General features: G+C 50.9%; 1 protein-coding gene across 5 annotated transcripts in view; it reads right to left on the reverse strand.

Annotated features, from left to right (window-relative positions):
• Positions 1–3,383: 3,383 nt before the first annotated feature.
• Positions 3,384–23,098, reverse strand: part of Esrrb (estrogen related receptor beta) — a 160,895-nt gene continuing 141,180 nt past the window's right edge. For all 5 annotated transcript variants that reach the window (XM_013155363.2, XM_003472321.4, XM_063241521.1 and 2 more), the window contains 4 exons: positions 18,782–18,892; positions 18,165–18,326; positions 10,571–10,840; positions 3,384–6,501 (listed from right to left, as the gene is read on the reverse strand). In XM_013155363.2, coding sequence (XP_013010817.1) covers positions 6,257–6,501; positions 10,571–10,840; positions 18,165–18,326; positions 18,782–18,892 — 788 coding nt within the window. In that variant the 3' untranslated portion in view covers positions 3,384–6,256. The remainder of the gene's footprint in view (positions 6,502–10,570; positions 10,841–18,164; positions 18,327–18,781; positions 18,893–23,098) is intronic.

Consider the following 23,098-nt stretch of genomic DNA (forward strand, 5'->3'; position numbering starts at 1 on the left):
ATGTCACAGCACCCTTCAGCATGACAATTGATGTCTCCAGACACTGCCAGTTGTCCTGAGAGCCACATTTGTAAACTGCTTGCCTAACATAGTCAGACAGCTGTGTGTGCCCTGGCTGTACCTGAGTCAGGACTAAGGTTGCAGGTCTGGTGTCCACCGGAGGTCCACTGGGAAGCTCCTTTTGACCTATTTTTCTCACCTCACAATGACATGAAAGGTGGTTGCCAAGTCCCCCTCCGCTCCATGAATCAGTGTATGGAAGATGCATTTAACTTTACAGCAGTCTCCCTTTGTCCCCACAGAACACACTCCAATACCCCCAGTGAACTCCCCAAATAGTACCCAGTTCTAAATAGTGTTTTTTCCTGTCCATGTGTAGCTATGATAAAGTTTAATTTATAAATTAGGCACTGCACCAGGCATGGTGCACACTTGTAATTCCAGCACTCTGGGAGGCTGAGGATTGCCCTGAGTTTGAGGCCAGCCTGAACTATATAGTGAGTTCAAGACCAGCCTGAACTACAAAGTCCTGGTCTCAAACAAATAAATGAAATAAACTAGGCATAGTGAGAGAGCACCAGTAATAAGTCCTAATGCAATAGGACAGTTATAAAAATATAACATGATAAAAGATATTTAAAATAGGAATTGTAGCTGGGTGTGGTAGCTCACACCTGTAGTCCTAGCCCTCTCAGAGGTTGAGACAGGAGGACTGCAAGTTGGAGCCCAGCCTGCGCAGCTTGGCTATACCTTGCTTCAAAATAAAAGATAAGGAGAGTTGGGGATATTGTGCAGTGTGAAGACCTTGGGTTTAATTCCTATTACTGTAGACAAATCAGCCATGAATTGTTTATTTCTGGATATTCCCGCATATTATTTTCAGACTGTGGGTGGGTAACTGAAACTACGCAGGCAGAGGCGCGGAGTTGGGGGTTAGTTTCTGTGCTGCCTTTGACACTAGTGGGGGATGCTGTGGGGTATGGGCTGGGTGTGAGGGGGAATTCACAGCTGGTAGGGATGGCAGCACTGTTGCTCGGGGATGCACATTTCCTGTTCCCCATCTAATTGAACCAGGGGTTCTGACTTCCTTCAGATGTGCAATAGCATTTCAAACTTACTATGGCTACTTCTCTCTCCAGCCCCAAATTCATCCTCCAAAACCCCTCCCACTTGTCTTCAAGCTGCCAGGGCCCCATTCAAGAATCCGGATGTCTCCTCTCCTCCTCTCCTGTCCCACACCAAACCTAGTAGCAGCTCCTGGTGGCTCCATTCAGATCCAGGACCCACTATGCTATGGCCTTGCTTCAAGCCCGTCTCCTCACCTGGGGTCTTCTGGCTTCCACACTGTCCTCCTGCTGCCCAGCACCAACACAGCAGCCAAAGGTTCGTTGAGATGTGTGGCTGCATCACTCTGCATTCTGAATCTCTCACTGTGCCTCCTTTCATCTCTCAGAGTGAAAGCCACACTTGCTATGGCACCATGTCCCCCGTGTCTCCTTCCTCACCCACTTCAATCACACTTGTTTTCTTGATGTTTGTTAAACACACCAGCATGGTCCTACCCAGGGCTCTGCAAGGCTGTTCTCTGTGCCTAGAGAGCTTTTCTTCTAGATTCCCACACATGGAACCTTCACTTTCTTCAAGTTATTCTTCAATATTTTTATACTTCCCTGATCCCACTGTAAAATTGCATCCACTCCTCTCCACTTCTGAACCCTCCATACCTCACTTTTTTCATCTGACAGAACTTAGTACACTCTAACAAACTGTATCGTTTGCTTATTTGCTGACCCAGTACCCAGAAGAGCCTGGCACCCAGTAGATCATCAGTATTTGCTGAATGAACAAACAAATGAATAATCATTAGTTGAGTTTTTTCATTTTCTTTGAAGGGGAAACAAAAATGGAAGAACATTTGAGGAATGGAGATGGAGGTAGAGATGGGGGTTCAGTCTTTGCAAGGACAAGCTATTAGCCAGTCTGATCATAGTGCTATGCACAACTGGAAGTAGCAGCATGGAAAATATGAAAATAGAGATTATCTAGTATCTTCATTAGATTGCATTACATGAAGTTATGGTTGCTTCTCCTTCCTGTTAAGTAGCATGTATACCGTGTGCGTGTGTATGAACACATGGAAGCACGTCAACATACCAGGTACATCAGAAAGAGTGCAAGTGATCTGGGAATTACTTTAATATTATCCACAGTCTGGACACTTTCATTCCCACTTGATAGACTGCATCCATTAGATGTGCTGAGCTCTCTTGTGACTCCAACTTTGGAAGGTCCCACAACTCACTAAAAATTGCCCAGAATCTGATCCGTGGATGTGGGTTCTCTGGGTTTCTAATCCATCCTTCACAGCATCGAGCGAGGTTGTGGGAGTAGGAAGGACCCACGCCAAGCTGGTCGCTGTCACTCATTAAGAGACCAGCACCTGAAACCACTGGGACTGGTAAGGCAGTCCAGGCACTATTCATGGTAGCAGGAGGAGACTTTTCTGTCTCTTCCCCAGGATATGAAATAGAAAATGAATGGCCTTCTTACCACCAACGAAGAGGCCAGCTTGAGGAGGATGCAGACAAACCGAAGAGGAGAGAACTGAAACAGCAAAGTTGAGCCAAAACTCCACTGCCTTTGCACACCTCTGGATCGAAGCATGCCTGTCCCATTCTTCTTCCTCCTCCCTCTCCATGTATACCACGTGCCCCTATAAGCCAGTATAAGGTAAGGTGCCTTCCTTGCAATGAAAGGCACCTTGATCTTTGATTTCATTGAAGCTCTTCCCTCTGCTTCTCACTGATGTATTCTTCTTGAACACATGGCTGTTAAATGTGTACATGGGTGCATTTCAAAGTCGTAAGGCAACTCTTCTTTATCTGACACCCCATCTCTCTCGGCACTAGTGAAAATAATTACCTAACAAATAGTAAGAATGGGTGTGGTGGCTCATGCCTGTAATCCCAGCACTCAGGAGGCTGAGGCAGGAGGACTGTTGCAAGTTTGAAGCCAGCCTGGGCCACAGTGAGTTCAAGGCTACCCTGAACTGCATAGGGAGACCCTGTCTCAAAAGGACCAAAAACAAAACAAAAAAGAGCATTAGGGGGGCCTCTCAGACCTGGTCCTGGACCCTACTTCTCCATTTTCCTGATGACCAGTTTTGTTGTTAGTTTGCAGTGCTGGGGATTGAACCCAGGGCCTTGCACATTCTAGGCAAGCAGTGATTGATCATGTCCATGTGACCCGCTCACTCTGACAAGCTGGAGGCTGTGGCTTCTCCAAGCAACAGCCTGGTCTAGTTTCAGCCTCACACCGGAGGGGCAGTGCTGTCCAGAGGACAGCGGGCCTGGAAAGATGTTGCGTGAAGAAACTGTCCAACAGGCCTTTCCTTGTTTATTAGATTCCAGATACATGGGACCGGGATGGAACCAGGATGGAAGAACCCTAGGGCATGTGATTTACAGGGGTCCTTGGGAGAACATACACAGGGTAGAAATACATAGAGGTGACACGGCAACACAGGACTGCCATTTAAAAAATATATACATCTCAAGAAGCCATTCCAGCTGTAACATCATTACAAAATAAAGCCATCTTTCCACATAGTGCTTTTCTTTGGTGCTGTTCTGTGGGCACGGATCCTGGGCCTTTTCAACTTTGCCACCATAGCCTTTATCGCTTCTCCTCTCTGCCCTGGGGAGGAGAGTCTGGAAGGAAGGTGCCCCAGCACAGACAGGCCTGTTCCTCAGCCCCTGCTACCACCTCCTAGGCCTTGTCAACAAGTCGCTTACCCGAATTATGGCCTGGAAAACCATCACTGCATCCACATGTATGGCCACAGTCTCCAATGCACATGTAATAAAGCCACCTGGAGCCTTAGGAAGGACAGGGGTAAGGGAACCAAACAAAACCCAGCCAGCACCACCTCTGCTGTGGTTGGATTTATGTTTTATTTCCTGGTTTGTTTCAAATGACCTGCATCATGAGTGTACAAATGAAAAGTGATGTTGCTGCTTTACAGAATTTTCAGATATGGCAGAATAGGGGGGTAAATCTGGGTTCTGTTGTTTGGGGGTGTGAGGTCTTCCACTCTCCTCCCACCCCCATGAGGTCAGAGCCCTACACTCCCAATGGAGGCCCCCACCGGGCTTCCCACTACACAGCTGACCTCTGTTCTTGTGGTGCCCAGTGGACCCAGCAAGTCGGAACCAGGTCCTCCCCCACAGTACGGAGTTCCCAATGGTGCTGGCAGCTCTCCTGCTGCCTGCCACAGTTCCAACTCAGGAAACCAAGCCCCAACTGGCAGAAAGGGCTCTAACGTGGGGAAACATCAAGTCCAGGGAGGCAAAGCTGACACACACAGGACTCCCCACCACTCCTCAGGAAGACCCACCTGCTGTTCCCAAAAGCCAGCTGTGCCCAAGTCCATGCTGGTGCTGAAGGGCAACACTCGGGCACAAAGTGATACCACATAATGCAATGGGAAATGCCACCCTCTGCCCCTTCCTGGGGGAGCACAATGCAGTGACGGGCACAGAATTCACCCCAACTTCTCTCACCAAGATTCTTCAGAACCAGCCCTCAAGATTACATGAGACTTGAGGTTTACCCTGGGTTCCCCAAGATGCTTTTTCCTTGAATACATCTGACTACCGGATCAGAGCCAAGGGGCAGTGTGGACAGCTACAGGATGAGGCATTGGTGACTCCAGTGTTGACTCATCTAGTGACTCAGATCTCAGGTTTTCCACAGGTAGAAGGAGAGGACCTCTTGGAACAACCTTGGTGAAGCCCAGCAGAAGCCCAGACTGTCCTATGGACAGCCTGGGAGGAGCTCACTGTCTCAGGGCCAGGCGCAAGCTGCCAGTCTCTCTGGGGACTCAAGCCCAGCCATTTAGATCCCCACCACAGAAGGTGGCCGGACACTTGCCATCTCAGACAGAACCCCCTTGTTCTCCAGGATCCTCCATGCTGCCAACCCATGAGCACCGATGGGGAGTTCAGAGCTGCCCCTACAGTGGGTGAGCAACTGTCCCCTGCACCTGGGCTGAGGGCTCTCCTGTGACACAGAATGCTCAGTGGGCAGTTCGGTAGTGACTATGGAGAAGCTGGAGACTGGGGACCCTGCCAAGGCTGCCTGGAGAGCTACCACCACACTTCCTTAGCACACTTCCTTCTCCCAAGGTGTGCCCTGCTTCTTCGGGTTGCAGAGGGAGTCTCCTCACTTTTTCTCACTAAGCCAATGTCCTGCCCTTCCCAGGGTACCAGATCCTACTGAACCAGAGGCCAAGAAGCACTGGGAAGGCTAGACTTCTCTGGACTCCCTCTCCAGAGTTCCCCTGCACCCTACTCTGTGGCCAGATCTCTCTGTGCTTGGCATGGAATGGTTAGGGCCTCTTCTGTCCTGCTGGGACCTTTCGAGGACTGCTGGCCTCAAGCAAGAGCCTCCATGTGCCCCTAGATGGGGCCAGGTCCTGGAATTTCCAACAGGCCCCAGGTTTTCTGGGGACCGGACCCAGTCCACTCTTCTCTGAGCCAGCACATCTGTGTCTCCAGGCGCAGATACTCCATGGCTGGTGGAAGCCCTGAATAAGCCCTGAGGTGGGGGAGGGCTTCTTGGAGGAGAACAGGGAGACCCTGGTGCAGCAGAGGGGTGCAAGCAGGACAGCACCAAGGGGCGGGTACCCAGGGAAACACGGGAGCTCTGCATGTGTGCGGCTGAGAAGGGGATGGACCCATGAGGACTGCAGAATGTGCAGTCTTGGGGCCTCGAGGATCCCAGAGGACCTTGGGGCAGGCAGAATCCCTGAAGGAGCTGCCAAACCCCTGAGGACCTGCCCTCTGTGGAAGGACAACCCCAGGTGGTGCCCCAATGAGTTGCCAGAGTCTGGTGCACACAACAGCCCACCAAGGCTGCAGACCAGGGATGGGTCAGGAAACACATGCTGCCTCCTGGTGGTCTGGTGGGGTAGGGGGCACTTCCTCCAATGGTCTCCAGTGTCAAGGGGAGTCAGCCCCAGCCCAGGTCTCAGCACAACCCATGGAAAAGGAAAAATGTACCAAAGGAAAAATTGGTGACAGATGAGCCCCACGCCCTGCCCCCATCCCTGCCCCCACCCCCTGTACCCAGGAGTCTGCACACATAGTCAGGAGGCAGGAAGTTCCTCGCTCTGGGACCATACAGGGGCCGGAGGTCGAGGCTGGAGGCAGTGAGTCTCCACACTGGTCCATCTGTAGGTCTGGGTGCTGGGCCATCAGACTTTGGCCTCCAGCATCTCCAGGAAGAGTTTGTGCATGGGCACCTTGCCCTGCAGCTTGACGCTGTAGAAGTGCTGCACGGCCTTGGCGGCCGTCTGTCGCAGCAGGGGCAGCGTCAGCAGCAGCTTGCCGGTCCTCCTCGGTTCCTCGTGGCGCTGGCTCAGCTCGTAGTCCTGCAGCGCCTCATGCAGCAGGTCCTGCAGCTTCTGCACGGCCTCCAGGTCCTCGATGTACATGGAATCTGTGGGCACAAAGTGGGCATCAGTGCTGACCAGTAATGAGGGGCAGAGATTAGCTGGCAAGTGGGGCTGCTTCTGAACCCTCACTTTACAGAGCAGAGCCAAGCGAAGGGAGGTCACTGAGGCCGAGGACAGACTGGGGGCTCAGACCCAAGGAAGGACTCGCTAGGGAGGACATTTCCCAACAGTCTACCAAGGAGAAGTGGCCCCTGGGCAGAACTGTGCAGGTGGTCCCTGAGCCTGACAGATGGACTCTGGTCTCCCTCACTTGCTAGCTGTATGACAGAGCTCCTGGGCCTTCTCTACCACCTCGGGAAGCAGAATAGAGCAAGCACTTGCCTGGCATATGTTAGGCCCTGGGTTCCATCCCCGGGAATGTGGAAGTGCATGTATCGGGGAGGGCTTTAACTCTGGCCATGAATGGGTCTGAAGGAAATTCACTGAAATCTCCTAAGAACAGAGAGGTAAAGCAGTGGGTTGCAGTGGTGTCTGAACCCAACAAAAGTTAAGAGAATCTCCAGGATGCCACCACCGGGGGACACTAAGAAGACTTCTTCTGACCTTTCCTGAGGGACCTGAGTTCATTCTGAACTGCAACATGAGACTCTGCCAGAGGCGGCAGGGAGGGGGAGCTGTGAGCTCTGGGCAAGTCATCAGGAACGCAAACTGCCAGAATGCCATGAAAGCCAGACTTTTTAAAACCTTCTTGGTTGGCTGAGATCATAGATTGCCAAGGGTAGCTACACCAACTGACTGACTCCAGGGACCCTCTCTCATTAAGCCCATACCTCCCAGGGTCCTGTCTCTTCCTCTTGAGTAGGAAATAAACGTTTAGAGATGCTGTGTGACTTTAGCCAAGTTGCTTAGTCTATCTGAGCTTGCTTCCTTATCTGCAAAATGCAGTGAATACAAGCATACTTTTTAAAGGTGGCAATGGAAGGTTAAAATAAGCACTCTGTAAACGTTACACACTATTACTGTTGTGGGGACTCGGTGAGAGGGTAATATCCTTGCAGGACAGGGATGATACTGGTCCTAGACCCCAGTGTCTTCTACTTTTTTTTTGCTCCCTGCTGCCAACCCAGTGAAGACACCTTTGCCAGCTGAAACAAAAAACAGGGCTACGTTCTGCCATTTACTGCTCGCACTCAAAACGCAGCTGGCCCTGCAAGGCTGGCCCTGGCCATGCACACTCCCTGGCTCTGGCCAGTCCCCCTGCCCCCCACCCCCACTCTCCCCAAGGAGGCTGAAATTGGCAGGTGCCTTCGACCGAAAATGAAATAAAATAACACTGCAAGATTAATTTCTTCACAATCCATCAGCAAGTCTGTATTGATGGCATTGATAAACTGTTAATTACAAAATCAATGGCTATGAATTTTTCTGCTGTCAGAGGGGTCTGGAGATGGCTGGGATGCAGGGTGAACAGCGGCCAGCAGGCTCCCAAGGGCCAAGGTCTGGGGCTGCAGCCAGTCTCCAGGAGCTTCGCCTCTGCCTGGCCTCTTCTGCCCCAAGTTGGTGGACTCACCTGGGTCACTCTATCTACTCAGCCTCATCAGGGACACAGATCACAGTCCTCAGTATCCCTATGAGCCCTCAGTGGTCTCCCAAACTGCTCCCTGACTCTCTCTCCACTGGCTGCCTGGGTCAGGCCTCACCCCCACGAGCTCTCCTGGCTCCCTGTGCTGACTCCATCTCACCATGACCTTCTCAGCATCCCAAACTGCTCTTCTAGCCACACACCGCACCCCCCGCCTGGGCTGCTCTAACCCAGGTCCTGCCTCTAGCTGAATGACTGTCTCCAGAGCTTTCTCTCCCTCTTCCAGGCCTGCTGAGTCCTCTTGCTTTAGGATGCTCCTGCCCAGCTAGGGCTCACCCCACCAAAGCCCTCTACACCACAGCCCTACTGGGGGCACTGGCTTTAGCTCTGGCTGTGCCCATGTTCTCCCCAAAGGCCTGGGCTCCATCCAACTGCCCCTCCCTCAGGCTTCCCACACAGGCCTGGCAGAGCCACAAGATGCTCCAAGAACAAAGAAGAGAGAACGGGCAGGCACTATGCCCGGTGCTTTAGGTGCATCGCTGCGTATTTTTCTCTATAATGAGCAGTTACTCTCCCCGTTTCAAAGATGAGGGCACTTATGCTCAGGAAGGTCAGATTGCCTGACACTTAGCAAGAAGGTGGCAGAAGCGGGATTTGAACCCAGGTTTGGCTGACCATAAAGTCCACGCTTTATGCTACCCTAAAATGCAGAGCTGGCTAAAATGCTTCCCTCTGAAGACAAGAAGCACAGGCACGTGACGCTCTGCTGTGCTGTGTAATGGTGGCAAAGTGGCATTACACTTTTTAAAACCAGATGGGTGCAACACAGAGTGAGTCCTAACAGCAACTATTCACTTTAGTTAAGAATAATGCATCAATACTGGTTCACTAAATAACAAGTTATTCCACTACTGCAAGATGTTGAGAGGAAACTGTACTGGGGATGGGGTAAAATATGGAATTCTGTACACTATCTGCTGTTACTCGGTAGATCTATAACTATACATAAAGTGGGGGTAAACCCCAAGACATAGCATTAGTTTTCAATTCTAGATTCTGAAAGTATAAATGATCTCTCCACAAGTATGTGATTTATCATTTTGCATTTATTTATTTATTTGTTTGTTTGTTTGTTTATTTATAAAAAGCAATTGGACAGGGGCTGGGGATTTAGCGCAGTGGTGCGGCTCCTGCCTGGCAAGCATGAGGTCCTGAGTTTTGATTCCCTGAAACCACCCCCCTCCTCAAAAAAAACCAATTGAACAAAACAAAGCTTCTGTGTGCTGCTGAGCCAGATTCCCCAAGAGCACAGCCTGAGACAGAGATTTGAGTCCAGGCCCTGGAGGAGGCTGAGTGTTCAATCAAGAGGAAGGAGGTGAGGAGGCAGGAAACTCAGGGACAGTGAGGCCCGATCCACGCAGAGCTCTGCTCCAGGCATCTGCTCCCCCACGCATGTCCTCACTGGCTGACAGAGCCAGAGAACAGTATTAGAGGGCCAGCCAGGCAAAGGGTGAGCTGTGAGTTGCCAGCAGCAAAATTCAGAGGCTGGGGGTGGGAGGACCAGATGGTGAAGGGGACAAGTGAGGCGTCAACAGTGTCCCCCGCATGCACCATGTTAGGGTGACTCTCTGGCTTTGTCAGCTGCTGAGGGATTTCCTGAACTCTCCTGGGACTGTCAGTGCAGTAAGGTGGACCAAAACAGCCGGGTGCCCTGTGTGTGTCTCTTCCATCTGCTGATAATACTGTGTTTCCTCAAACACTTACAACAATGATATGGAGCATTTCCTCTAGGCTGGTCCTCAGTCCTATGGGCTGAGGACTTTGTCTTTGATTGATCTTTAACACTCAGAATATCCCCATCACACTCAAGGGCACCAAGCTGACCAAGATCTTAGCACTAGTGTCAGAGACAGAATTTAAACTTGAATTAATCTGACCCAAACCTGGGCAATTCACTGCCACATGAGTGCAAGTCTAACCTGCGCTCTCGGGCAAGGACTCTGCATTTCTCTCCTGCATCCCCAGCATGAGTGCCCTAAACCTCACGGAAGCTGCGTGGGCATACACGCAAGTTCACTCACTCAGTTCCCACCCAGCCCCACACCTCAGACTGTGTAGCCAGAAGTTGGTGGGTGCTTAACAAATGGAGTGAATGCTTTTTTTTTTTTTTCCTTTGGTACCAGAAATCGAACTCAGGACCTTGTGCTTGCCAGGTAGGCACTTGTGTCACTGAGCTGCATCTCTGGCCTAAATACTCCTTTTTTTAATGCCAAACTAAACCATTTATCTGAGAATCATTTATTTCCTTACACCCAGGCAATTTGACTGAAAGATGCAAGGAAGGGCAAGCTTAGATTTGCTTTGGAATTCGATGACTTCGGTTTGAGTTCCAACTCCAACATTTTTACCTGTGTGACTCCAGACCTCTCCCTGCTTCAGTCTCCACACTGTCAACGATGGGCTTGCTGGGCTCCCTGGACCACCAGAAGCTTGCCCTCTCCTCCCTCCTGCAGGCCCAACTCTGCCCTTACCTGAGTTGGCAAGAGCCAGGGCCTTGAGCGTCACAAACTCCTCCTTCTCCACCTTGAGCTTCTTGTACCTGCGCACCAGCTGCAGGATGGCACGGTAGAGCTCCAGCAGCCCCGCCAGGCGTGAGTGCTCTTCGTCCATGATGTAGTCCTCCGCATACACCAGCTTGTCATCATAGGGCAGCGAGCGGTACACGATGCCCAGGATGAGGATCTCCATCCAGGCGCTCTGCAGCAGGCTCATCTGGTCCCCCAGCGAGAGATTGGAGAAGCCTGTGGGGAGAGCGGGCAGGAGGGCAGCAGCAGTCAGGACGATGGCCAGGGCAGGAGGGAGGTGGGCAGTGCTCCTCCCTGTGTAGCTGCTAAACCACTGCTCTTCCCTTGGAGAATGAGTCAGACTTGAATTCACATGAAAGACTTACATAACAAGAGCTCAGTCAGTGTTGACAGTTGTTATTATCACTGTGATTGTTAGGTCCAGGGTATTTTTCAAATGTCTGGAGAGGTGATTAATTAAATGCTTCTGTAATTTAAGAGGTACTGAATTCATAGTCCAATCAAGAGGCAGTTATACAGGGGTCGCTTCCACTCCCGGAGTTTCCAGGCTCTCTCAAACCAGAGTGGAGGGCACTTTATGCTTTTAATTGATACCTGATTCCCTCTGTTAAGTCTGTTTTTAAGATACCCATGGCCAACCAGGAAAGACTCAGAATTCCCAGCCACCGCGGATAGAAGCCAGGGCGCACTGGGACAGCAAAGCTCAGGTCAGGCACTTTCTCTCAGGGCAGCCTTTCCCAACAAGACCTGGACATCCCCCACACCACCTCCAGCCATCACTCTCCCTTAATGATGACCCAGCAGCTCTGTTTTGAGAACTGGGAATTGCTGGGGTTTCCCCTTCCTGCTTGCAGGAGGCTGGGGGAGGGGAAGAGCCAGAGTCATAACACTGACTCATCAGTGTGCTGCAAACGCTGCCCGGCTGGCCTTGAGCCCCTGACCTTGTAGAAACCAGACAACTGCTCCACACCTTACCCTCCTCATCCATGAAATGGACATAACACTGGAGGCAAAGAGAGCCTCGGTGAGGTCTGCCTGAGACGATGATTGCGTAGATGATTACAAATGGTGACACACTGGAATTGCATTGTATGTGTATTTAGCTTCGTACTTGATTGACAAGAGGGCAAATGAGAGAGCACTCCACCTGCCTGGCTGCTGCTTTCACCGACTAGGAATGTGGTCAAAATGAGAGGGGGCGGACACACAGCCCTCAGCAGCGTTCCCAGCGTACAGTGGTGCCACTGGACCTCAGCACGGGTATGGGCGAAGCTCAGGGGTATCACTACGCTGCTGCTGTGGTCTGTGCCCTCTCTCAGCTGCTGTCCTCTGTCTGTCTCTACACTCTCCATCCAATGCTCTGTGTTCCTGGGAGCCCTTACCCTCGCCTTCCTAAGGCAGTCGCCATGGTTCTGGTCCCACCTGTACAACACAGACCCTGTTGCTGGAACCCACACATGAGCCAAATGAGCCACCAAGGAGCTAGGAGGATGGTACCTGTGGGTACAGGTGAGCACTGGTAGCTGCTCGTTCTAAGGGGAGAGTCTGGGACACAGGGCTAGGCTGTGTGTGTTGCTGTCCGTATTCCTGGCATAGGAGAGGATGCATGGCCACCCAGGGGGGCGGGGGAGCCGGAGGTAATAAAAGATAGATAGAAATGGACATCCAATTTCCCTTATCAGGCCTCTGAGTTGGAGAGAGGCCTTGGGCGACATTAATTAACAGATACCAATCAGCTGGCATGGGAGGCTGGGGGGAGGTGCTGGACCACACAGGGAGGGGAGGGGGTGTGAAAGCAGACAGACTGGGAAGGAAGATGGAGGAGGAGGGCGGCAGTGGTAAAAATAATAGACAACTGAACCAGAAGGTGCCAGAGAGGGAGGGTGAGGCAGGAAATGCAGGAGAAAAGATCTCCATCTCATGAGGTGAGTCACACAGGTACTGCCTTTACAAGAACTACCAGCATGCCTCTGCTCCTTCAATCAACATGTTTAGTGAGTACCTGGGCACTGGGGACACAGGGTGTGTTCAAGCAGAACTGCTACCTGCTTTCAAGAGCACACAGTGAAGAACACATCCTGTGTCACCAAGTGACACAAATCAGCACAAAGTTGTGACAGCAAGAAGAGCTTTGGTGAACAGAAGGCTCTGAGAACGTGACAGTTGGATGTGTCTCAAAGGAGGCTCTGCAGAGAGAGGACCGAAGGACTGAGCGCCCAAGAGGAGAAGGGAGGGCAGCCTTGGCACAGAGGCACTCATTGTGGGCACTGATGAGCAGCTGCCAGCCCTAGCCCTGAGCTCTGGGGAGAGTGGACGTCAGGCTGCTCCTGAGAAAAGGCCGACAGTGTTTGCCGCAAAGGAGGAAATGGACAAATACTACAGATCCGGACCTCCAGGTGACAAGCAGTGTGTCCAAAGCATTCTTAGGGCCTCTTAGCTGCCTGGGCTCAGGCTCACACTCAGCCACCTCTGCCCGTGACTGAGTGGGAGCAGGGAGCTGCTATGTCCTGCAGTGGTGGCAATGTGGGGTGGGGAGGTCAGGACTTGGGAGGCTATGCACCACTGCAGGAGGCGGCTCCAGCCCCTCTGCCAGGCTGGCGTGAGCGCCGCGCTCAGCCCTAGTTCCTCTCTACCTTCTCGAAAGACGCCTGGAAAGAGCTCTGATCCCCTCACATGCTGATCCACGTACACAGGCTGCTTGTCTTGTGGAAGGAAGCGGAGGCTATGATTTGCCATCCTCGATACACACTGAAATAACCCCGATGTTTTCTAATACGTGTGAAAAAGGAAGGCCAGGAAAAAATAACGAAAACCAAACGTGGGTCCCGCTAGGTGGGGCCTGGGAGGGGACAGGGATAAAGGCGAGCTATCTGCACACACATTTTTCTCTACTTTGGGATCCTGTCGATGCCACCTAAGATGTTTAAAAATAAATCATAACTATAACCCTCCAATTTAGCAATGCCACTGTGAGGAATGGCTCCCAGAAAGAATGTATGCAAAAGATAAATGCAAAAGGCTGGTGTTAGATCACTGTTTGAAGTGATCCAAAGCAGAAAACAACCTAAACATAACTCATGTGATGAGTCATTATTATTACATAAAATGCAACTTTTAAGTTAAGCAAACAACACATTAGAAACTACCAGAAAGAATGAAATAGAACTGTCTTGTGGGTGTGCAAAGAAAGACACCCAACAGCAGGAGGAGGACACTGGCATTCGGAGCAGATTCCAGGGCCAGACTCTCAGAATCTTTGTTCTGTGGACTGCTTGAGATGATCCAGGGTGGTTCCACGCCCTGAGCCTCAGTTTGCTCATCTTTACAATGGGAACAATGATAGCATTTTCCTCATGGGGTTGTTCACTTTACATGAGCCCACACATGGAACATTTCAAACACTTAGTGCACAGTACATGCTATTCCTTTATCTAATTAAGAAGCAAAGTGGATGTAAGCAGTGTTAAATTGGGTGGGGTAGTATTTGTCTGTACTCCAGCACTGAGAAGGCTAAGGCAGGACGATCACTATGAGTTCAATCTGGACTACACAGTTCAAAGCTAGCCTGAACTACTTAGCCAGACTGTCTCAAAAAGGAGCAAAAAACCCAAAAACCAAAAAAACCACACACAGTGGTTGTACATGCAGGAGGAAATTCCCAAAAAGATGCTCAGATGGGTGTATTTGGAAGTTTTAATTTCATGTTTACCCCATTATGTCTGGTATCTTCACTAGAAGCATTACCTTTTTAAATTTAAAAACCAAAGGGAAAAAAAACCCAATCAAACAAAGAAGCTGAAGCACTCCTCCCTGCCCTTCAGGAAAGCACGGTCCATTCCCACTGGTGGCCTCTCCTTCTTCATTGAGGATTATGGATTTTGGGCCAGCAAGTCCCCTGGGTAGGCATGGCACTGCCCTCGCAAAATCCTGGCTCCCAGGCTTCTCACCAGGAGCTCTGTGCCCCGGGAAAACTGCTTTACTTGCTCTGGCAGATCTAATAACACTCAGGCCCTACCCGAGCTCCCATCCCCCAGTGATCTGGTACCGTGAACTCCGAGAATTTAAAAAAAAAAAAAAAAAGCACGTAATTTGTGGCAAGTGGAGTTCATAATCTGTTAATTTATGATCATCTTTGCCGACCTGGAGGGCCATTAGAGAGGTAATAAAGGGAGATGTAATTATAGGATCTGGGGCCACTTCAGACACAGCTGCTGTCACTCGGCAGCTCATCTTTCATCCAGCCAGCCGGTGGCTACCTGGGAGCAGGTCGCCCAGGGATCCTGGGAGAGGAGGTCTCCGGGGACACCTTGCAGGTGGAGCCTGGGCTGGGAAGGAGTGGTGGGTACTCCTCACGCAGGCGCTCCTGGTCAGACAGACTCCGGCTGCCTGGGGAGGGCAGACATCTAGCCAACGCTGTGCAGAGGCTGCAGTTCATCAAGGGCTCCCTGCCTGTTATTAAAGGCTGCCGGCTCTTGCTCTAATCACTTGCTCCCAGGAAGTGAGACACAGATGCTCCCAAACTTAGACAGGCCCTCCAGGAAAATCCAACTCAAGGTAAAATCCTGCATTTGGAGTGGAGTGACAGGTCAAACAATGGCTGCTATAACAAGCAAGTCACAGCCATGGGAAGTCCATCAAACTCATCTTTGTTCCAATGGCATCCTCGAGGGTGGAAGGTCATCTGTACTTGTCCCCTCCTGCTCTGAAGTTTCCCTTTCTAAGGTTCTAGTTACCTAAGGTCAACCAAGGTCTGAAAATATTAAGCGGAAAATACCAGAAATAAACCTTAAGCTTAAAATCGTGCAACATTCAGAGTAATGATGCTATCTCACGCAATCAAGCTGTTTTGCCCAGCCTATGAATCATCCCTTTGCCTGGCGTATCCACACTATATCTGCTACCCACCCATTGGTCACTTGGTAGTCGCCCAGTTATTCAATCAGCTGTCACAGTATTGCTGCTCAGTGTCCCAGCAACCTTCATTTCATTTAATAATGGCCCCCAAATAAAAATACCACTGTAAAGTAGGCTGCAGGGCAAAAAGTCAGGACAGACTGCTTGTGACGCAACGTGGCAACGCTGCAGGGCATACAGAAAAACATGGTTTATACTAAAGACTCAGGCATCTGAACTCATCCAAGGTTTCAGGTTTCTACGGGGGGTTCTGGAACACACCCTTCACAAATAAGAGGCACTCTGAGACTCAGTCTCTGCCTCAGCTCTTAGCAAGAGACTCTAGTGAGTATTCACTCTGTGCACACAAAGGCAAGTACGCAGTGCCCTCTGTATACCACAGAGGTTGGAAGGCACAGTCCTCTGTAACGATGGTGGTCTCCTCAGAGCTTTAGTCCCGAGCGGTCTGAAGTGGCCGGTCCTTCTTTCTCTCTGTCCCAGACCCAGAATGGATAGGAGACAGCCCAGGCCTTGGGTGGGCTCTAGTTCCGTCTTCCCTGTTAGCCAGCCTCCTCTCTCTCCCTGTTTCTCTCTCTCTCCTCCTCCTTCTCCCAGGGCCGCTGAGCTGGTCTGCAGATGAGCCTGGCATCTATTGAAATGGGACTAAGTTGATTTGTTTAAAAATATGAGGCACTTGATATGTCATCGCTCTTAATAGGAGGTTTACACACGGTGGCAGGACATTCCATTAATTAATTTTACCTTCAACACTGGAAGGTCAGGCCCAAATAATTCAGCATGCAGATTTATGCAAAACAGGCAAATTACAATCTGAGACAGACAAAGGAATTCAGCGGTGGATGAAGAGAAATGATGGTGGAAAAGGCTTTTATCACTACTGGTAATGACACCACCTACGGCAACGGTCTCTGGCATTTATCACGGTCTCTGGCATTTATCAAGTACACACTGAGTGGGCTGTATCTTCCCAGCAATCTTGAACGGGGCTTTATTAGGAGTCCCATTTCACAGATGAGGACTCTGAAGCTTTGAAAAATTAAGTATCTTGCACAAGGTCAATAAGAACAGAGCTGGGGTGGGAGCCCAGAAAGGAGAAGAACAGAGACGAAGAGACAAGTTCTCTTGGTCTTACTTCTTTCCCTTGGAAATGTTACAGGTGTGGGATGATGAGAGGGAGAAGCAGTGACCTAGAGGACCGCCAGGCGCCACTCCTGAGCCATTGCTAGGATGCACTATCTGTTCCACTGGAAATAGGAGAGTAGGCCAGGGCAGGGGTAGCTGTGCCCAATTTGGCCCTGGGTTAGTGGAGCAATCCAGGCTGAGGTGTCTTAGCAGTGGCCTGACCCCACATGTGTGCTGAGCCAGCACGGGGCAGATTCAAAAACTACTGAGTATGTAATCCCCAAGAGGCTGAGCTCCTTAGCAAGGGCACACTAGCTGGGCCCCTGGCGAACCAACATCCAAGTCAAGATATCCAGGGGCCAACAGGAAGTTCTGAGGCTTCCTGCTAGCCAGGTGGCCACCATTAGCAAGAACTCCAGGCCACCCATTCTCTCTGCAAGCACCTGTCCACAGGAAGGCTCCTTTCAGTAAGCTGCACACACAAGGAAGGCATCACACAGGACTTTTTGATTCAACCTAACCAACTGCGAGCCATGGCATGTGACATCTAGACCACTTTTGCTACTGTGTCATGCAAGTAGCATTCAATTTCCAGGGTATAGCAAATGAAAACTGGATCTGCAGACTGCAGGATAAACTTTCCCATGTCACATAGTTAGAAATAGGGGTGTGGGGGCAGAGGGAGGGATGTGATTCCTGCCAGAAGAGTAACAGGATGTCATCACCACACTGAGCCAAGTTGTTGGAGGGAAGGAGGAAGATCCCAAGGTGTGTGTAGTGTAGCGATCTGTAGGCATACATGTCTACAAAAATAAAAATGAGCTCACATCTTTACCCAGACCAAGAGAGACTAAGTGTGGGGTCTGGATCCACATGGAGTGTGGAGAAGCCCATATGGCACACTGCATGTACTTCCGACAACAGAAATGCCCCTACGCTCATGGGATCCAAATAAAGTGCCAGGCTCTGCAAGAGAACGTGCAGGGGGATGGTGAGCATGCAGCTGCCCAGGGCTCTGCACAAAGCAGGCACTCATACTCCCCCTTCAGAGGTCAGGGTCCCTGTCCACAGCTACATAGCCAGTGAGCTGTATATCCAAAATCTGAATTCCAATATCATTCCCAATTCCATGTTCTCAACTGCTCCTCTGTACCTGCCTCTATATAATGACAGAGAGCCAATCCCTTCTGCAAGCTGTTTTCTAGCATAGTCCACAAAGGTCTACAGGGAAACTCTACACTTTATCCCTTAGAGGAAACTTGTTCCCACAGCTCCTTACAGAATGAGAACCGGTTCCCTAGAGGCCCCAGCAGTTCATAAGAATTTCTGGGCATTCCAACACTCACGCTCCTCCAGTCCCACAGGAGAGGAGAGGGTTCCCAGGAAAAGCAGGCTTTCAAGGATCTCACAGGCCTCCTGGGTACCATGCATCAGGACCTCAACCATGGCAGGCCTTGGGGAGCCTGGCCAACATCCCATGGCCATACCTGGGCCCATGACTCACCTGGGATGTGCTTGGCCCAGCCAATGATGACCACAAGCTCCCGGTCCACCAGGTCACACAGGATGGTAAGCGCCTTGATGTCCCCCTCAGGCATGCCAGCAGGAGGCATGGCGTACAGCTTGTCTGGCTCAGCCACCAGTAAGTATGAGACAATCTTGGTCACTGCAATGATCAGAGAGAAAGGTAAATGCTTGGAAAAAAGAGGGGCCAGGCAGGGTACAGCCTGGGGTGGTGAGGGAGAAAGGTTAGCTTCCTAACAGCCGGGTTAAATGTGACCAGAATTCCCCTCCTCCATTGGACTCCTAAAAGTTGTAGGTGGCAGTGATCTGGGCTGTTGGGAGATTTCCTCCAGGTAACCTGGGGTGGGGGGAGAGAGAAGCAAGGATGGATCCCATGGCTTCTTAGGGCCATGCTTCATTTGGACTCACAGTCTGTGTGATTCCATGTGGACAGGCCTTCTGAGTGAAGCTGGGTAACCATGCCAGGCATTGATGTCCCCTCCCCAATATCCACACTGCCTCATAACCCAGCGGTGAGGAGATGGCATTTCCCCACAGGATGCCGGATGTTCTGGGTACAGAAGCTGGAAATAGGGCATACACTGCTCTGGTACGCACATGGCTTTTTAGCAGGTGGAGAAATTTGTAAGCTCAGGTATGGGCTGCTCTCTGAATCCAGCCGTCGCTTATATTTCTGGCGGCCTCCACGTACTCGGTCAAGGCGCACACCTGTTAGAGAGGAAAAAGAGATGGTGTCAGAAGCTGATCAATGTCACCAGGGGTACTAGCAAAGTGCTGATTTTGGAATTTCAGCACTGGCTAAACCTTTCAGAGTCATCCCTGCATAGCCAGCCTGCGGCCAGGGTGCTGGACAATCCTGCAACAGCTGCCCAAGAGTACGGGCCCAAGGCAGTCACCCCAGAACTGTTCCTGCCTCTCAGGTCTCAGTATTCTCTTGAAACCCATCTCCAGCCCTTGAGTCTTTACGGCTCCAAAAGCAAAAACATAGAAAAGCCCTCTCTCAAATGCTGGGGGAGAAGGCACTGTGTGTTTGTGTTAAGTCAACGTGGGAGTTCAAGGAGGGAGGAGACCACTTGTGCAGAGCCCCTGCATGGGCAGCCACTCCCTAAAAGATGAACAGGCCCCTTCAGGCTTCACAGAAGCAGCATCCAGGTGGGTGAGTGATTATCACCCAAGTCAATTTCTGAGTCTCACCCCTGTGGACCAGGCGAGGTAGGTGGTCCAAGCCACCTTTGGGAAACCCATGCCTAGCGATACCTCGGCTGCACATTTAGGAGCTACTGTGACTATTTCACATTGATATCCATTTCCAGGAGTGACAGCCCTGTTACTGTTCGTGTTGGAGACACCCTCGTTCTGCCATTGTGCTCACATGGCCTTCCAGAAGCCAGCCCTACCCACAGCTCCTGCTGTCCAGACAGACACCTCCCACCCACAAATTGAGAACACAGGGTGTTATGGTTTGTGTTTGGATGTGGTCCCAAAGCCTCATGCAGTCACGGGAATGGGCTTCTAGAGTTTGTCATTGATTCATGGTCCAGTGCTGGGATTATGGATGTGAGTGCTATACCCAAGTGGATGTGGCCTACATACAATATAAGGGACAGAAAGAGGCTTGTTCTCCAGTTCTTCCTTTTTGGCTCTTGTTACTTATGTTGTCTTCTACTACCATGAACTGTTGCCCTCTGCCACAAGCCACCCTGCCGTGGACCCAGCAAATTATGGACTGAAACCTCCACAAAACTGAGCTAACTACACCTTTCCTTCTTTAAATTTGAGTTTCAGGTATTTTGTCCCAGCAATGAAAGAAAAGTAACCAACACACAGAGCTTCAGGTAGGTGCCTTACCCAAGAGCACACAAGCTTGCACTGGCCACCAACTGGGAGCTGACATACAGGAAGCCAGAGGACGTGACAGAGAAGCACAACAGGCAGTGGGATAGAAGTATGGTGCTGGCGTCCCTGGTGATCCAGGATCTACTTCTGCTTCTGTGCTGAGCTCTCCCAGGCCAGAACTAAAGCAAAGCCCCTGATTCCTGGACCCAGGCTATCATGAACAGCTCTTGTCCTGACAGTGAAGTGGGATTGATGAAATATAAATCTGGGCTGAGTGTGGTTGCACATCCCTGCAATCGTTCAAGGCCAGCCTGAGTTGCGTAGTGAATTCAAGGCCAGTTGGAGCTATAAAGTGAGACCTTGCCTCAAGGGAAAAAAAAGTCAGCAGCAGAGAACACAGTTCTCAGAAAAGCACAGTTGCTGCTTCAGCCGACCACCAGGGGGAACCTCTGCTCAGTCCCCAGAGTTCAAGAGTGTTGCCCTCAGAGGCCCCATCAGCTGGCCTTCAGGGCCCGCCTGTCCCTTGCCCACAGACTCACACTTCCAGATCTAAGGAAGCTCTCGGGTTGCAACAAAAGCAGCAGGTGTCCTTCCCCCAGTTCCTTGCCTAGCTCTGGGGAGGTAGGCAAGCTAGCCCTGGACATTTAGGTCTTGTTCCAGGAAAAAAAAAGAGAAAGTCAGAGTAACTGTAACCATCCCTGTTTTTCCCCAAAATAAGACCTACCCAGAAAACAAGGGCCTACTTTCAGAGGATGTCTCCTAAAATCATGCTAGAGACAGGTGTGGGAATACATGCCTATAATCCCAGCACTCAGGAGGAGAAGACAGCCTGGGCTACAAACTGAGCTCAAGGCCAGCTGAAACTACATAATGAATCCCTGTCTCAAAACCATCATGCTATATGATATTTTCTGGGCATCTCTTACTTTTAGGAAAACACACAAATGGAATCCATAGTTTAGATCCTATTCACACCAGGGGTGATGATCTGGCTGTTTTTCGATAGGACACACAGCTACTAAATTCAAGCACCTGACACAAGAGGAAGTGTCCTTCAGCAGTGATAGCAAGGATAGTTCCTTTAACTGACCACTGCTCTAAGGAACTTCAGGTGAAGACTGCTGAGGACCCCTGTGTCCATCCAGCTAAAGGCTCCAGCCCCATCCTCTTCTAGAAAACAAACACAGTAGCCCACAGAACCCTCTGGCCATCGAAGGGACTCAAGGGACTCTGCGGTCAGCACCTGCACCAACAACATCCTTTTCACCACACAGCCTGGTACTTTTGTGCCTGGTACTACACATAGCTATAATAAGCATTTTTCTTTTAAGTAGGGGGATCCCACCCTTGATTTCTATTGGAAGGTAATTCCTCTATTGGGCTCATCCTATCTAGGACTATGCCCCACCCCTGCCTGACGTCTGGGAGGTCTGGGTTCTCTTTCCTGTTTGGGAAGGCAGAGCTGACCCTGTGACACAACCACTGCCAAGGGAACCACCCCAGGGAGGCACATCAGCAGAGGAGGGTGCAGCCTGACTGGGGCAGCCCCAAGTCCTGGTTATAGCATGTCATGGGTACACCAGGCTCTCCTCTAGCATTAAGTATGGTCCTTGAACCTCTGAGGGGCCCCCAGTAACCCCAAATTCCTCCTTTGGGGTCGGAAATAGTCATCACAGAGCAAAATGTATGACAAGGATGTCCAGGCTGCGTCAGAGGATGGAGCGCCAGGCACTTGTGCTCCTGAGCAAGCAAATGTTGGGAGCAAGCAGTTGGGCCCACCAGCTGCCAATTAAGGCTTCCCTGGCACTTCCTGCCTGCCTCCCTGGCCCAGGCTGAGCTGGCTTGTGCCAAGGAAAGCCCCAGACAGAGTCGAAGCCCTGCTGGTATGCACAGAAAGACAGCATGCTGGGCCGTCTCTGATGCCTTTCTTCTCAAAGTATGGCCTGGACCTGTCACCATCTTTGGGGCCTGCGGGAAAGACCAACCTCTAAGGGTTGGCCAGGGGAATCAAAATCAGCCCCTGGTAATGGCACCAGCATGCACTATGGAGTCTGTGTAACACTGCTCCTCTAGGGTACCCCAGCAGCACCCTGGGCCTCTTGGGATCAGCTGAATCCCACTGGCACAGACCTGGTCCCTGTGCAGGGAGGGCTGTGGCTCAGCTCTGCTGCTTGGTCCCTCCGCCCTCTCTGCCCCTCACCCTGCAGATACATCTCCATAGAAGACCACTGCCCATAACACCAAAGACCCACCCTCGCTGAGCTTTACTCCCCTGGAAATGAGAAGACCAAGATGAAAATCTAAACCTCACCCATGAAGCACAGTGAGGACCCCCATTCACCAAGCACTGTATCTGTGCAGGGTGCAAACTGTCCTCTCACCCCTGAGTGCAGGGGCAGCCCTGCTCCCCCTCTCCTAGCAGCCAAGTCTCCTGAGCTCTGTCCCCAGCAGCCAGCCTTACCTGGGGTTCTGTCAGCCAGACTGCGAGAACTGCTCAACAAAACTGGAAACAAGCAGTTTATGCTGACAATCCCAGCACTTTGGGGGCGCTGAGGCAAGAGGATCAAAAGTTTGAGCTCAGCTCAGGCAACTTAATGACTTACAGAAAACTTGTCCTCAAAAAGTATGTAAAAGACTGGAAATGTAGTTCAGCACCTGCCGGGCAAGCTTGAAGCCCTGAGTTCCATTCCCAATACCAAAAAAAAAATTTTTTAAAAACATCTCAGTGCCAAGGCTCTGGGTTCAATCCAAGTAATAAACAAACAAATAAATGCAACCATCTATTGCTCAACAAACTAAAGAGATAGGCGGCTGCCAACTCTGTTCATGCCTCCTTCTGGAATGTTCTCTAACTCAATGCAGGCCACAGAGGCTGGTGCTGCTTCAGGAGCTCCTGGGCTTCCCCTATCAACCATGGGCCCCTAAGGTCCGTAGGATCTGCTGTGGTACCTGGCACCCACTGGCGTGTAAGACACAGGAATCAGTGCCGGCTCATATTATCATCCTTATCCAAGGCCTTCTGAGTAAGTCACATTAACAATTAGGCCTCACGATAAAGTATTCATCATGTATTGCAAA

This window comes from Cavia porcellus, unplaced genomic scaffold (genome assembly GCF_034190915.1).
Source record: "Cavia porcellus strain 051 isolate PalLab524CR breed Dunkin Hartley unplaced genomic scaffold, mCavPor4.1 scaffold_31, whole genome shotgun sequence".
NCBI classification, from domain to species: domain Eukaryota; kingdom Metazoa; phylum Chordata; class Mammalia; order Rodentia; family Caviidae; genus Cavia; species Cavia porcellus.